Source organism: Electrona antarctica (genome assembly GCF_951216825.1).
Source record: "Electrona antarctica genome assembly, chromosome: 16".
Taxonomy (NCBI): domain Eukaryota; kingdom Metazoa; phylum Chordata; class Actinopteri; order Myctophiformes; family Myctophidae; genus Electrona; species Electrona antarctica.
This window is the reverse complement of record NC_136797.1, coordinates 7,201,503-7,216,161: the sequence shown is the minus strand read 5'-3', so window position 1 is coordinate 7,216,161 and position 14,659 is coordinate 7,201,503. Positions and strand designations below refer to the sequence as shown.

Here is a 14,659-nt window from a genome sequence, read left to right as displayed (position 1 = left end):
CATACAAACAAGCGATATAATAGTCTGTGTCACGTAACTCAGAAGACTACAGCCTAAACCCCACCCAGTGCTGTCAAGAACGGAAGTTCTCTCCTATTAGTTGGCGGTTAAAAACCACCCTTCTGTCCGATCTGAAGTCCCACCCTGTTCGTTGGCTGTTTTGACTACAAGGTGTCCGATGTGTTTGTTGTGCCCTCCGCCCCCACATCGGACAGGTTTGTCCGATCAAACGACGTGACTCCCATTGAAAATGAATTGGAGCAGCAATCAAATAGCAATCAGGCATCGCACACGGACCAAACATTTGTTCTGTAGGTGTGTACGCAGCCTCAGCCGACGACCTGAGGGCAACAGTTCAAACTCAGACCGAAGTGGGTGATCCGATACCTCCAGGAGGGAGGAGGCTCTCTTAAGCATCTGCCTCTTGTACAGTTCTATGAGTTGGGCTTGGGTTCTCCCAGAAATCTTACTGGCCACTTTGACGAGGCTGCTGAGCCTGTTCTTGTTTGCCAGGGTCAGATTACCGTACCAGGCAACCATACAAAACATGAGAACAGATTCAATAAAACTTCTATAGAAAAGAGTCATCATCACAGACGAGACATTAAAAGAACGCATTTTCCTCAGAAAAAAAAGACGCTGCTGGACTTTTTTTGATGTAGAGGCAACATGAGAGTCAAAGGAGAGTTTGTTGTCAAGAACGACACCCACATATTTATAGCTCTCTACAATTTCAATTTCTGTGCCCTTAATGAGTGTAGGAGCAGGACTGGGAGGAGTCCTTCTAAAGCTGATGATCATGTCTTTTGTTTTGGTCACATTTAACTGTAAGAATGACTTGTCACACCACGATATGAAGTCATTGACAACTGGCCCATGCTGTACCTCATTGTCTTCAAGAAGGCTAACAATCACAGAGTCATCAGCAAATTTGACAATATACCTGTTTGTGTTGCTACAACAGTCGTTGGTATACAGAATATACAGTAGTGAGGAGAGACACCAGCCTCGGGGAGAACCAGTGGAGGAGAGCAACAGAGAAGACAGGACCTCATTTACCCTCACGCACTGAGACCTAACAGTTAAGAAGTCTATGATCCAGCCAACAAGGTTAAGACCCAGTTTAAAATAACTGATTAGCTTCTGGGCTAGAAGATGTGGCTGGATCGTGTTAAAGACTGGGGGGGGGGGGGGGGGGGGGGGGGGGTCTGGAGGGAGGGGCACATAGCACAGTGACTGGGGGGGGGGGGGGGGTCTGGAGGGAGGGGCACATAGCACAGTGACTGGGGGGGGGGGTCTGGAGGGAGGGGCACATAGCACAGTGACTGGGGGGGGGGGTCTGGAGGGAGGGGCACATAGCACAGTGACTGGGGGGGGGGTCTGGAGGGAGGGGCACATAGCACAGTGACTGTGGGGGGGGGTCTGGAGGGAGGGGCACATAGCACAGTGACTCAAGGTCAAGGTCAAGGTTAGCTTTATTGTCCCTTGCGGGAAATTGGTTTGCAGCCAGATCATAGTAAAAAATACACACAACAACAACATTCAATACAAGACTGAGATCTAAGAACAGGGCACTAGAGACAGAGAATTCATGACATTCAAAGTAGCAAAGTCAGCAAAAGTGCATTAGTGGGCAGTATGTGCAAAGAAGCAAGAATAAAGTGCTATCTGCTGTTCAGCAGTTGAATAGCAGCCGGGACAAAGGATAGTTTGAACCGATTAGTCTTTGTAGTGGAGCACCCTCAGCCGATGACCTGAGGGCAACAGTTCAGTTAGTCTTTGTAGTGGAGCACCCTCAGCCGACGACCTGAGGGCAACAGTTCAGTTAGTCTTTGTAGTGGAGCACCCTCAGCCGACGACCTGAGGGCAACAGTTCAGTTAGTCTTTGTAGTGGAGCACCCTCAGCCGATGACCTGAGGGGAACGGTCCAAACTCAGACCGAAGTGGGTGATCCGAGACCTCCAGGAGGGAGGAGGCTCTCTTAAGCATCTGCCTCTTGTACAGTTCTATGAGTTGGGCTTGGGTTCTCCCAGAAATCTTACTGGCCACTTTGACGAGGCTGCTGAGCCTGTTCTTGTTTGCCAGGGTCAGATTACCGTACCAGGCAACCATACAAAACATGAGAACAGATTCAATAAAACTTCTATAGAAAAGAGTCATCATCACAGACGAGACATTAAAAGAACGCATTTTCCTCAGAAAAAAAAGACGCTGCTGGACTTTTTTTGATGTAGAGGCAACATGAGAGTCAAAGGAGAGTTTGTTGTCAAGAACGACACCCAAATATTTATAGCTCTCTACAATTTCAATTTCTGTGCCCTTAATGAGTGTAGGAGCAGGACTGGGAGGAGTCCTTCTAAAGCTGATGATCATGTCTTTTGTTTTGGTCACATTTAACTGTAAGAATGACTTGTCACAACACGATATGAAGTCATTGACAACTGGCCCATGCTGTACCTCATTGTCTTCAAGAAGGCTAACAATCACAGAGTCATCAGCAAATTTGACAATATACCTGTTTGTGTTGCTACAACAGTCGTTGGTATACAGAATATACAGTAGTGAGGAGAGACAACAGCCTTGGGGAGAACCAGTGGAGGAGAGCAACAGAGAAGACAGGACCTCATTTACCCTCACGCACTGAGACCTAACAGTTAAGAAGTCTATGATCCAGCCAACAAGGTTAAGACCCAGTTTAAAATAACTGATTAGCTTCTGGGCTAGAAGATGTGGCTGGATCGTGTTAAAGACTGGGGGGGGGGGGGGGGGGGGTCTGGAGGGAGGGGCACATAGCACAGTGACTGGGGGGGGGGGGGTCTGGAGGGAGGGGCACATAGCACAGTGACTGGGGGGGGGGGTCTGGAGGGAGGGGCACATAGCACAGTGACTGGGGGGGGGGGTCTGGAGGGAGGGGCACATAGCACAGTGACTGGGGGGGGGGTCTGGAGGGAGGGGCACATAGCACAGTGACTGGGGGGGGGGTCTGGAGGGAGGGGCACATAGCACAGTGACTGGGGGGGGGGGGTCTGGAGGGAGGGGCACATAGCACAGTGACTGGGGGGGGGTCTGGAGGGAGGGGCACATAGCACAGTGACTGGGGGGGGGGGGTCTGGTGGGAGGGGCACATAGCACAGTGACTGGGGGGGGGGGGTCTGGAGGGAGGGGCACATAGCACAGTGACTGGGGGGGGGGTCCGGAGGGAGGGGCACATAGCACAGTGACTGGGGGGGGGGGTCTGTAGGGAGGGGCACATAGCACAGTGACTGGGGGGGGGGGGTCTGGAGGGAGGGGCACATAGCACAGTGACTGGGGGGGGGGGTCTGGAGGGAGGGGCACATAGCACAGTGACTGGGGGGGGGGGGGTCTGGAGGGAGGGGCACATAGCACAGTGACTGGGGGGGGGGGTCTGGAGGGAGGGGCACATAGCACAGTGACTGGGGGGGGGGGTCTGGAGGGAGGGGCACATAGCACAGTGACTGGGGGGGGGGTCTGGAGGGAGGGGCACATAGCACAGTGACTGGGGGGGGGGGGGGTCTGGAGGGAGGGGCACATAGCACAGTGACTGGGGGGGGGGGGGGTCTGGAGGGAGGGGCACATAGCACAGTGACTGGGGGGGGGGGGTCTGGAGGGAGGGGCACATAGCACAGTGACTGGGGGGGGGGGGTCTGGTGGGAGGGGCACATAGCACAGTGACTGGGGGGGGGGGGGGTCTGGAGGGAGGGGCACATAGCACAGTGACTGGGGGGGGGGGGTCTGGAGGGAGGGGCACATAGCACAGTGACTGGGGGGGGGGGGGTCTGGAGGGAGGGGCACATAGCACAGTGACTGGGGGGGGGGGTCTGGAGGGAGGGGCACATAGCACAGTGACTGGGGGGGGGGGTCTGGAGGGAGGGGCACACAGCACAGTGACTGGGGGGGGGGGTCTGGAGGGAGGGGCACACAGCACAGTGACTGGGGGGGGGGGTCTGGTGGGAGGGGCACATAGCACAGTGACTGGGGGGGGGGTCTGGATGGAGGGAGGGGCACATAGCACAGTGACTGGGGGGGGGGGGGGGGGTCTGGAGGGAGGGGCACATAGCACAGTGACTGGGGGGGAGGGGGGTCTGGTGGGAGGGGCACATAGCACAGTGACTGGGGGGGGGGTCTGGAGGGAGGGGCACATAGCACAGTGACTGGGGGGGGGGGGTCTGGAGGGAGGGGCACATAGCACAGTGACTGGGGGGGGGGTCTGGAGGGAGGGGCACACAGCACAGTGACTGGGGGGGGGGGGTCTGGTGGGAGGGGCACATAGCACAGTGACTGGGGGGGGGGGGTCTGGAGGGAGGGGCACATAGCACAGTGACTGGGGGGGGGGTCTGGAGGGAGGGGCACACAGCACAGTGACTGGGGGGGGGGGTCTGGTGGGGGGGCACATAGCACAGTGACTGGGGGGGGGGGTCTGGAGGGAGGGGCACACAGCACAGTGACTGGGGGGGGGGGTCTGGTGGGGGGGCACATAGCACAGTGACTGGGGGGGGGGGGGTCTGGAGGGAGGGGCACATAGCACAGTGACTGGGGGGGGGGGTCTGGGGGGAGGGGCACATAGCACAGTGACTGGGGGGGGGTCTGGGGGGAGGGGCACATAGCACAGTGACTGGGGGGGGGGGGTCTGGAGGGAGGGGCACATAGCACAGTGACTGGGGGGGGGGGTCTGGAGGGAGGGGCACATAGCACAGTGACTGGGGGGGGGTCTGGAGGGAGGGGCACATAGCACAGTGACTGGGGGGGGGTCTGGAGGGAGGGGCACATAGCACAGTGACTGGGGGGGGGGGTCTGGAGGGAGGGGCACATAGCACAGTGACTGGGGGGGGGGGGGTCTGGAGGGAGGGGCACATAGCACAGTGACTGGGGGGGGGGTCTGGAGGGAGGGGCACATAGCACAGTGACGGGGGGGGGGGGGTCTGGAGGGAGGGGCACATAGCACAGTGACTGGGGGGGGGGGTCTGGAGGGAGGGGCACATAGCACAGTGACGGGGGGGGGGGGTCTGGAGGGAGGGGCACATAGCACAGTGACCGATGTGAAAACATCATTGCATGTGTGGATTATGTGGAGATTTGAATCTAAGTCACGCTGCGTGCTTCCACGTGCTTCTGGACCAGGAGGAAGGGAGGGGGAGTTTTAAGAGTAAACTAGTAAACATGTAAACTAGACGGTACAGTAAGTTCAATACATACAGTAAGACTCACGGCATAATGGTTTGTAATTGATGCATGGGTGTTATAACATCATACTGTTTGTGGTGAGGTGTTAATGTTCAATTTAGGTGTGTCACCACTAAGGCCGCACGATATGGACCAAAATGTCATATAGCCAAATATTGTGATATCGATACAATATAGGATATTACCGCTAAAATCGCTGTGTTGTACATTTTAAGTGTTGGAATATTGAAAACTAAACATTAGTCAAACAAGTGTGTTAGTGAGTTTGCTAACGCACTGGACCAGGGCGCACACACCAACAGGAGCATGAAAGAGCGAGAAACGGAGTGGTGCATGGTTTATTTTCCGAAGGGCACATCAGGCTAAAACAGAGGGATGCTGCTGGATTTAGAAGTGGACGATATATTAACGATTTCTGCGATACTGATATTGCGCATGTTCATACCTCGATAACGATACGATAATGATATATTGTGCATCCCTATAGTCGGCCCTATCATGCGCGGTCTCATTCCGTATCTTCTGTGTTGCCCTACTAGCGGAAGAATAAGTTCATGAAGAAGATTCCTCGTGATGCCGAGGCGTCCAACGTCCTGGTCGGCGAGGTGGACTTCCTGGACAAACCGTTCGTCTCCTTCGTACGCTTGGCTCAGGCCACGACTCTAGGAGGCCTCACCGAGGTACCCGTTCCAACCAGGTCAGTGTCTGCTGTGCGTGCGTGCGTGCGTGCGTGCGTGCGTGCGTGCGTGCGTGCGTGCGTGCGTGCGTGCGTGTATTACTATACGTGCGCAATATACGCGCGTATAGTAATATACGCGCGTGCGTATATTACTATACTTGTGAGTTTAACTTAGACTTCCTGGTTAAGAAATGGTAGAAATGGCTGCCCTAAAATGTTGATGTCCTCAACAAGTAGTAATATAACATAGATGTGTGATTGATTGATTGATTGATTCATTTGTATTTATCGACAACAATGTACTGTATTTCATCACGTGTGTGTGTGTGTGTGTGCGTGTGCGTGTGTGTGTGTGTGTGTGTGTGTGTGTGTGTGTGTGTGTGTGTGTGTGCGTGTGTGTGTGTGCGTGCGTGCGTGTGTGTGTGTGTGTGTGTGTGTGTGTGTGTGTGTGTGTGTGTGTGTGTGTGTGTGTGTGTGTGTGTGTGTGTGTGTGTGTGTGTGTGTGTGTGTGCGTGTGCGTGTGTGCGTGCGTGCAGGTTCCTGTTTGTGCTGCTTGGCCCTCATGGTAAAACCAAGTCCTACAATGAGATTGGAAGAGCTATTGCTACACTCATGGTGGACGACGTAAGTTGCAACTTCACGTGTATAAATACATAAATTATTATAGTCCCCTTTAGTTGTGTCTTTAGTCTTTACTAGTATTTTAAAATGTCAGTACTTTTCAAATACTGTACTTTTTACTCTACTACAATTATTTTTAAACTTTGCAAAACATGCATTACCCAAATCCCTATACTTTCGTGTTTATACATGTTGAACTAATGGGTCTTTCTACATAGTATTCATAGTTTTATTTGCTACTTTAAGTACACTTTGATGCCAATACTTTTACTCAAGAAGATTTTGCATACATGATGTTTTCCTGTAACAGAGCATTTCTACATTGTGGTATTAATAATAATTTTACTTAAGTAAAAACATGACAGTACTTTGCTCACCACTGCCACTCGACCACCCCATTATGATCAACCAATCACAAGCTCTCAACAATAACAGTATGCTACAGTGGCGTGCAAAGACATCTTGAGGGGAAGGTGCTCAAGTGAAAAAAGGGCACCTTGTGCGGCGCGTGGAACCGCCGGCTGCCTTATATAGTGTGTGAGATTTATAGATTTTGGGCCATGAATAGGCTAATATATTAGCAGCTTTTAATACAGAATTGGTCGATGTCACCGTGTGCAAAACAAAAATAAAATTAACAAACTGTACAAAAAAAAGGGGCACTTTGCTGTAAAGAGGGCAAAGGGGGGCCTGCTCAGTGGTCCAGGCACCTTGGCTGGTAACCCAGTCTGGCAGTGTGCCGCAGGTTCGACTCCCGATCCCGACGGCCTTTACTGCATGTCATCCCCCCATCTCTCTACCCATTTCATGTCAGCCTACTGTCTATCCCTCCATAAAAAAAATATATAAAATAAAGGCGAAAGCCACAAAAAAAAGAGGGCAAAGGGGCAGGTGCTCTAGTTCTCGACCTTTTCAGGCTGGGACCCCCAAAATAATCACATTTGAACTGGGGACCCCCCCCATCCCGATAAGCACTTGGAATTGTAGGAGTTGAGGTATTACATTTAGTTTGATAAATATTGTGAAAACAGCAGATCTACAAGTTCACAACGCCTCGCAATGCGAGGCGTTGTGAGCTTGTAGATCGGCTATTTTTTTTATTATATTATTTGACCAATGTTTCACCAGTTTTCATAGCATATTTTGTTGATTACTTTTGATGCAGTACCCCCCCAAAATCATGCTAACTGTACAGCATGCTGTGTGTTCCACCCACCCGTTCAGTTGTTCAGCGACGTGGCCTCTGGTACGCTAACTGTACAGCATGCTGTGCACGCCCATGGTACGCTAACTGTACAGCATGCTGTGCACGCCCATGGTACGCTAACTGTACAGAATGCTGTGCGTTCCACCCACCCGTTCAGTTGTTCAGCGACGTGGCCTCTGGTACGCTAACTGTACAGCATGCTGTGCACGCCCATGGTACGCTAACTGTACAGCATGCTGTGCACGCCCATGGTACGCTAACTGTACAGCATGCTGTGCACGCCCATGGTACGCTAACTGTACAGCATGCTGTGCACGCCCATGGTACGCTAACTGTACAGCATGCTGTGCACGCCCATGGTACGCTAACTGTACAGCATGCTGTGCACGCCCATGGTACGCTAACTGTACAGCATGCTGTGCACGCCCATGGTACGCTAACTGTACAGCATGCTGTGCGTTCCACCCACCCGTTCAGTTGTTCAGCGACGTGGCCTCTGGTACGCTAACTGTACAGCATGCTGTGTGTTCCACCCACCCGTTCAGTTGTTCAGCGACGTGGCCTACAAGGCCAGGGACCGCGAGGATCTGATCGCAGGCGTGGATGAGTTTCTCAACGAGGTGATCGTGCTTCCTCCCGGGGAGTGGGACCCCAAGATACGCATCGAACCTCCCAAGAAGATCCCGTCTGCAGAAATGAGGTGTGTGTATTTAACATGTATTTTAACGATTCAAACCCTTTATTATTGTCGCTGTTGAGTGGAAACCTTGTATATTTCTTACCTAAACTGTTCCTTTTTAGTGAAAATAGCCGATATACTGCCGCAGTTCCACGCAGGGGTCATCGCCGTGCTGGCACAAGCCAGCACGGCATTTTTGTCACAATTATTTTTTTGCCAAAATGAGTGGACAATAATATGTACCAGAACACATAAACAGCTAGGCCCGAATGACCCTCTGAGAGGTACATTTGGTTCCATTTTGTACACTCTCAGAGTTAAGGGGGTCCTTGCTAATAAAACATTTGAGAACCACTATAGTTAGACTCCTAATGTACCATAGTGTCAGTGTCATACACTCTTATTACCGCCTAGTGGATTGGACAAAAACAACGACTTTGGAGTATTTTTCTGAGAAAACAAGCAGCAAAGAATCTGGAATTAGTGGATTCCTATTGGGCGGGTGCCACTTCATCCCCATGCTTGAAAGGACGCAGACGTTGCCTACTAGCCAACGGGACCAGGCTACAGGTTGGTGCTCAGCATCAGCCGGTTGGTTTTGATGTAAAGCTTTATCTCCGCTATATCGCTGCCTTGGCACGCAGCGGGGGAATCTATCACCGCGATATCGCGCCTATCGCGGCACTAAGCGTGTTAAGAAAACCGGAGACTTGGCATTCAGTAATTGGGTCTTATGATGAAAATAAGAACATTATAACGGTGTGTAAAAAAAAATCTAATATTTGCCACGGACAAGACCAAGGGCTCCATTTTCGTCACCGCTAAACCCCTTATCCCTAAACTTCTTTGCCTTTTTTTACTATTTTGCAAAACATTTTTGAATAGTTAAAATGGCCAGTCTACAAGCTCACAACGTGTCAATGTTGATTGGCTAGTATTCAAAAATGTTTTTCAAAATAGTAAAAAAAGGCAAAGAAGTTTAGGGATAAGGGGTTTAGCGGTGATGAAAATGGAGCCCCAAGTCTTTGCCACGGACACATTTGTCCGTGTACGGAGTATACGGACATATTGATGACCTCTGCTTTGACGTTCTGTCCTCCTCCTCCGTCCCCACAGGAAGTCTGTGATGAACCTGAACGAGGTGGAGCAGATGAACGGCTCGGCTGGGGGAGCTGGAGGAGGAGGCGCAGGAGAGGACGAGGAGATGCCAGTCCCACATGAGCAGGGAGAGGAGCTGGAGTTCACTGGGAGGTAGGGAGAGGAGCTGGAGTTCACTGGGAGGTAGGGAGAGGAGCTGGAGTTCACTGGGAGGTAGGGAGAGGAGATGGAGTTCACTGGGAGGTAGGAGGAGAGGAGATGGAGTTCACTGGGAGGTAGGAGGAGAGGAGATGGAGTTCACTGGGAGGTAGGGAGAGGAGCTGGAGTTCACTGGGAGGTAGGAGGAGGGAGAGGAGCTGGAGTTCACTGGGAGGTAGGGAACTCCAGCTCCTTGCTGGAGTTCACTGGGAGGTAGGGAGAGGAGCTGGAGTTCACTGGGAGGTAGGGAGAGGAGATGGAGTTCACTGGGAGGTAGGAGGAGGAGATGGAGTTCACTGGGAGGTAGGGAGAGGAGCTGGAGTTCACTGGGAGGTAGGGAGAGGAGATGGAGTTCACTGGGAGGTAGGAGGAGGAGATGGAGTTCACTGGGAGGTAGGGAGAGGAGATGGAGTTCACTGGGAGGTAGGAGGAGAGGAGATGGAGTTCACTGGGAGGTAGGGAGAGGAGATGGAGTTCACTGGGAGGTAGGAGGAGGAGATGGAGTTCACTGGGAGGTAGGGAGAGTGCAGTGTGCAATGCATATGGTCAATTGGTGTGGGCACTGTGGATTGTTAAAAGCCAATGGGCGACCTACTTTAACTTCAGTTGGTGGGCTATCAAATGTCTCCTGGGTGTCCGTCCGGGCGAGGAGGCACACGCACGATCAGTGCCTGTTTCCCCCTGTGTTCTTCTTCAAAGTATTGTCTTTGTTATTTGATTCACCATAAATGAATGTGATGAAAACAAAAACTCAACAGGGAATTCAAGACTTCACGGTGATGGTCTTCTATGGTTGCAGTATATTGCAGTGTGTTGTTGACAGGTTCTGCGGGGGTCTATGGTTGGACATCAAGCGGAAGGCGCCCTGGTTCTGCAGTGATATCTATGGAGGTTTCCACATCCAGTCCATCTCCACAGTGCTCTTCATCTACCTGGGCTGCATCACCAACGCCATCACCTTTGGAGGAATGTTGGGAGACGCCACCGACAATTACCAGGTAACACTTTTCATTTAAAGGAGCATTCAGTGATTTGGGTGATTTGGAAAAATACCCCGGTCCACCCGGTAACAAGATGTGCACATGCACACGCTCTACAGTGGGGGAAGTACAACTGACCAACAGCACGCGCACCAATGCCAGCCACACTCGATCATGATTGGAGGAAGGCACCTCTCATCCTGATTGGATGAAAGCTTTGCCACCCAAAGCCCAAACCGAAACTAGGGTTTTTTGACCCCAGGGGCTCACTGGGGACAGGGAGGAACTCCTTATATGGTCAGCACACTTTATAGTAGGGAGGATTATCCAAAAAATAAGAAAAAATAAGTGATAGTTGAATTAAGTGAAATCACTGAATGTACCTTTAAACTTTTATAAGTACAATGATGCCGAGATCACGCATACGTTAAGAAACGGCATGAGAACAACACAAATAAAACAGTTCAAACAACCAGTTCAAACAGTTTCATACAGGTAATGGAAGGTAATTGAGTATATTGTCAAAAAATGGGTATTCAGTTTAAGGTCATGTTGCACAAGAGGTTCCAAGAACCAGCTGGTGCACCAATGATGAAAGCAGTAGGTTTACAACCAGGGCTTGAATAGGGCTCGTCCACAAGAATAGGCGGACATTCCAAATATACAGCTAATGAGCGTTGTGCCTGGTACGAGCGCACAGCAGGTTCTGTCAGGGAACTCGAGCGCAGTCGGTCGGTCTCGGCTCCATGATTCTATTCTCAGCCCATCGCACTCACTTAATAACAGAGCACTCTATTTAATAGGGGAAGTTGCATTGCTCATTGTTGCTTGCTGTTTGCTGCTGCTGCAGAATACCGAAAAGAACATACAATTCATCGCCAATACTATTGTTAATTTTATATTTTTTGTATCCCATTCATGAATTGTCCTGACTGAAATAGCGAAAGTGACCTATCTACAGGCTCACAGCTATAGTACATGTGCTATATTCGCTATTTTTGAAAATGTTTGATAATTCTTTAACATGTTCGCCTTCTGTCTGTCTGTCTCTGTCTCTGTCTCTGTCTCTGTCTCTGTCTCTCTCTCTCCCCCTCCCTCCCAGGGAGTGATGGAGAGTTTTCTGGGCACTGCCCTGGCGGGGACAGTGTTCTGTCTGTTAGGAGGTCAGCCGCTCATCATCCTCAGCTCCACCGGACCCATCCTCATCTTTGAGAAACTGCTCTATGAGTTCAGCACGTAAGACGTCAAAGTACTATTCAGCCGCCCTTGAGTCAAAGTGTAGTAGAGATTTATTTTATTTTTTAATTCTTTATTTACCCAGGGAAGTAGCTGAGCACAGGTGCTCATTTTCAGCAACGCCCTGCACATAGAAACACACACACACACACACACACACACACACACACACACACACACACACACACACACACACACACACACACACACACACACACACACACACACACACACACACACACACACAAACCTGGGAGCTGACCAGTACAACCACAGTCTTATACTGTTGGCCACTAAGCAGCTCCAGGGGGAGCAGTTGGGGGTTCAGTGCCTTGCTCAAGGGCACTTCAGCGGTGTTGGGTGAGTGATGACAATCACTTCAATCACTTCAATCACTATCCCACCCAGATTTTTCCTGCCCGTCCGGGGAATCGAACCGGCAACCTTTCGGGAGCTCCTCTAACCCTTAGGCCACCGCTGCCCCTAATACTAGAATAGATACTTCTGGTCAAAACTACAACTTGTTGTTGTTGCATCACAATTTGTGATTTAGGCATTTAGCAGACGCTCTTATCCAAAGCGACATACAATAAGCAGGGTAAACTCATACATCAAATGCATAGAGACAGTGTGTTGTGCCTCAGTAAACTAGAATCATATACACCAATAACCTTGCATCTGAGCAATATACAATGTACAAAAATCAAAACTATAAAAAAGAGAAAGTATTATAAGAAGGATAGGATGCCAGTTAAACAAATGAACCTAGCATCACGACACGGTGTGAGCTTGAAGATTTGATATTCTAACTGATTTTGCACTTACAAAACAATACTTTATAAGTGGACAATCAATTTGTTGCTATATATATATTAAAAAAAAAGACAAAACATGCTTTTGACCACTCAATTCATCAATAGAATAATTGTTGATGAAGCTGCAGGCCTCTATACTCTGTTTTCCTGTGAACTGTTTCTCCCGTCAGAAAGAACGACATCGACTACATGGAGCTGCGCCTGTGGATCGGCCTGCACGCCTGCTTCCAGTGTCTGGTTCTGGTGGCGTCGGACGCCAGCTTCATCATCAAGTACATGACCCGCTTCACCGAGGAGGGCTTCTCCAGCCTCATCTCCTTCATCTTCATCTCAGACGCCATCAAGAAGATGGTGGGTATGCCCATTCCCGAGGCGGGGTTGGCGAAAGGGCCTTTCTGTGTGGAGTTTGCATGTTCTCCCAGTGTCCCCTAGGGTAGGTACCCTCACAAAAAACATGCAGTAATCCTGATCTCTAAACTACCTCCCCCTGGCCCCTTGGAATAACCAAGGGGCCAGTGAGGCACTCCAACGTTGAAGCACTGGGCCCTAGTGGTAAGAGGAGGGACTACAGGCGGACCCGTGGATTCATGACCGGGAAACCCTGTGCAGCTGGGCTTTAACATTGAGCGCTCGGTTGCACTTCCGCATTTGCCAACCAAAATTTGGTTGGCAAATGCGGAAGTAGACGTTTTGAGACGGTCCTTCCGGGTGCTTCAAAACGCCACTGAGCAACTTCCACTGACATGAATAGCGGAGGGGGCGGAGCTTCGCACCAGATCAGTCTCTATCCTTTTATATACTCTATGGGAATAACTTGTTCCTTCCACCGGCCGGGGAAACTCTCCCTGTCAAGTGAAAATTAAAAGAAAAAACGAAAATTGACACAATGGGTTACATTACAACATCGTGGGATAAAAAAATAAAAAATAAATACAGCACAGAATTGTGGACAACATCTTATCCAACGACAACAATATATTCTTTAGTTTTGGGTCTGAGAGGTTAGGCACGCACGCACGCATGTACGTACAGTTGGGTGCCACCGATATTGTCCCTTATCATTTGACCCATTTAGGCCTGACCTCAAAATTAAAAAAAAATCCTTCTAAATCCTCCAGTTTTCTGAAATAAATATTCTCACGATTTTTCAAAAATAGCAGACCTACAAGCTCATAGCGCGCCACTCGGTGGCGCGCTATGAGCTTGTAGATCTGCTATTTTTCAATAGCTAAATTATAACATAATGTTTAAAACACCAAAAGGGGTTCCCGCCCAAAATGGGTTAACTGTGCTTTTGCGCAGATCACGCAAACCTCAGCAAAAAGAAAAGGACAATATCGATGGCCTCCAACTGTATGCATGCAACGCACGCACGCAACACGCACGCACGCACGCACACACACACATTGTAAATATAAACGTACAGATGATATGATGAAAATTAAGACACGTGTCTTACACACAGGTGGGGTCGTTCAAGTACTACCCAATCAATCGCGGCTATAAGCCTAACACTGTGACGTCCTACAAGTGTGACTGCATCGCTCCAGAACAAGGTAAGTACATTTTCTACTTGTGGTAGAATGGACTGCGTTCATACAGCTCTTTCTACTTGTGGTAGAATGGACTGCGTTCATACAGCTCTTTCTACTTGTGGTAGAATGGACTGCGTTCATACAGCTCTTTCTACTTGTGGTTGAATGGACTGCGTTCATACAGCGCTTTCTACTTGTGGTAGAATGGACTGCGTTCATACAGCTCTTTCTACTTGTGGTAGAATGGACTGCGTTCATACAGCGCTTTCTACTTGTGGTTGAATGGACTGCGTTCATACAGCGCTTTCTACTTGTGGTAGAATGGACTGCGTTCATACAGCTCTTTCTACTTGTGGTAGAATGGACTGCGTTCATACAGTTGGGTGCCACCGATATTGTCCCTTATCAT

General features: G+C 50.1%; 1 protein-coding gene across 2 annotated transcripts in view; it reads left to right on the top strand.

Moving 5' to 3' along the window:
- LOC306939900 (electrogenic sodium bicarbonate cotransporter 4-like) overlaps window positions 1-14,659 on the top strand; it is an 88,059-nt gene that overhangs the window by 51,685 nt on the left and 21,715 nt on the right. For both annotated transcript variants that reach the window (XM_079524698.1, XM_079524699.1), the window contains exons 9-16: window positions 5,742-5,899; window positions 6,418-6,505; window positions 8,255-8,409; window positions 9,505-9,639; window positions 10,508-10,682; window positions 11,767-11,900; window positions 12,886-13,066; window positions 14,181-14,271. In XM_079524698.1, coding sequence (XP_079380824.1) covers window positions 5,742-5,899; window positions 6,418-6,505; window positions 8,255-8,409; window positions 9,505-9,639; window positions 10,508-10,682; window positions 11,767-11,900; window positions 12,886-13,066; window positions 14,181-14,271 — 1,117 coding nt within the window. The remainder of the gene's footprint in view (window positions 1-5,741; window positions 5,900-6,417; window positions 6,506-8,254; window positions 8,410-9,504; window positions 9,640-10,507; window positions 10,683-11,766; window positions 11,901-12,885; window positions 13,067-14,180; window positions 14,272-14,659) is intronic.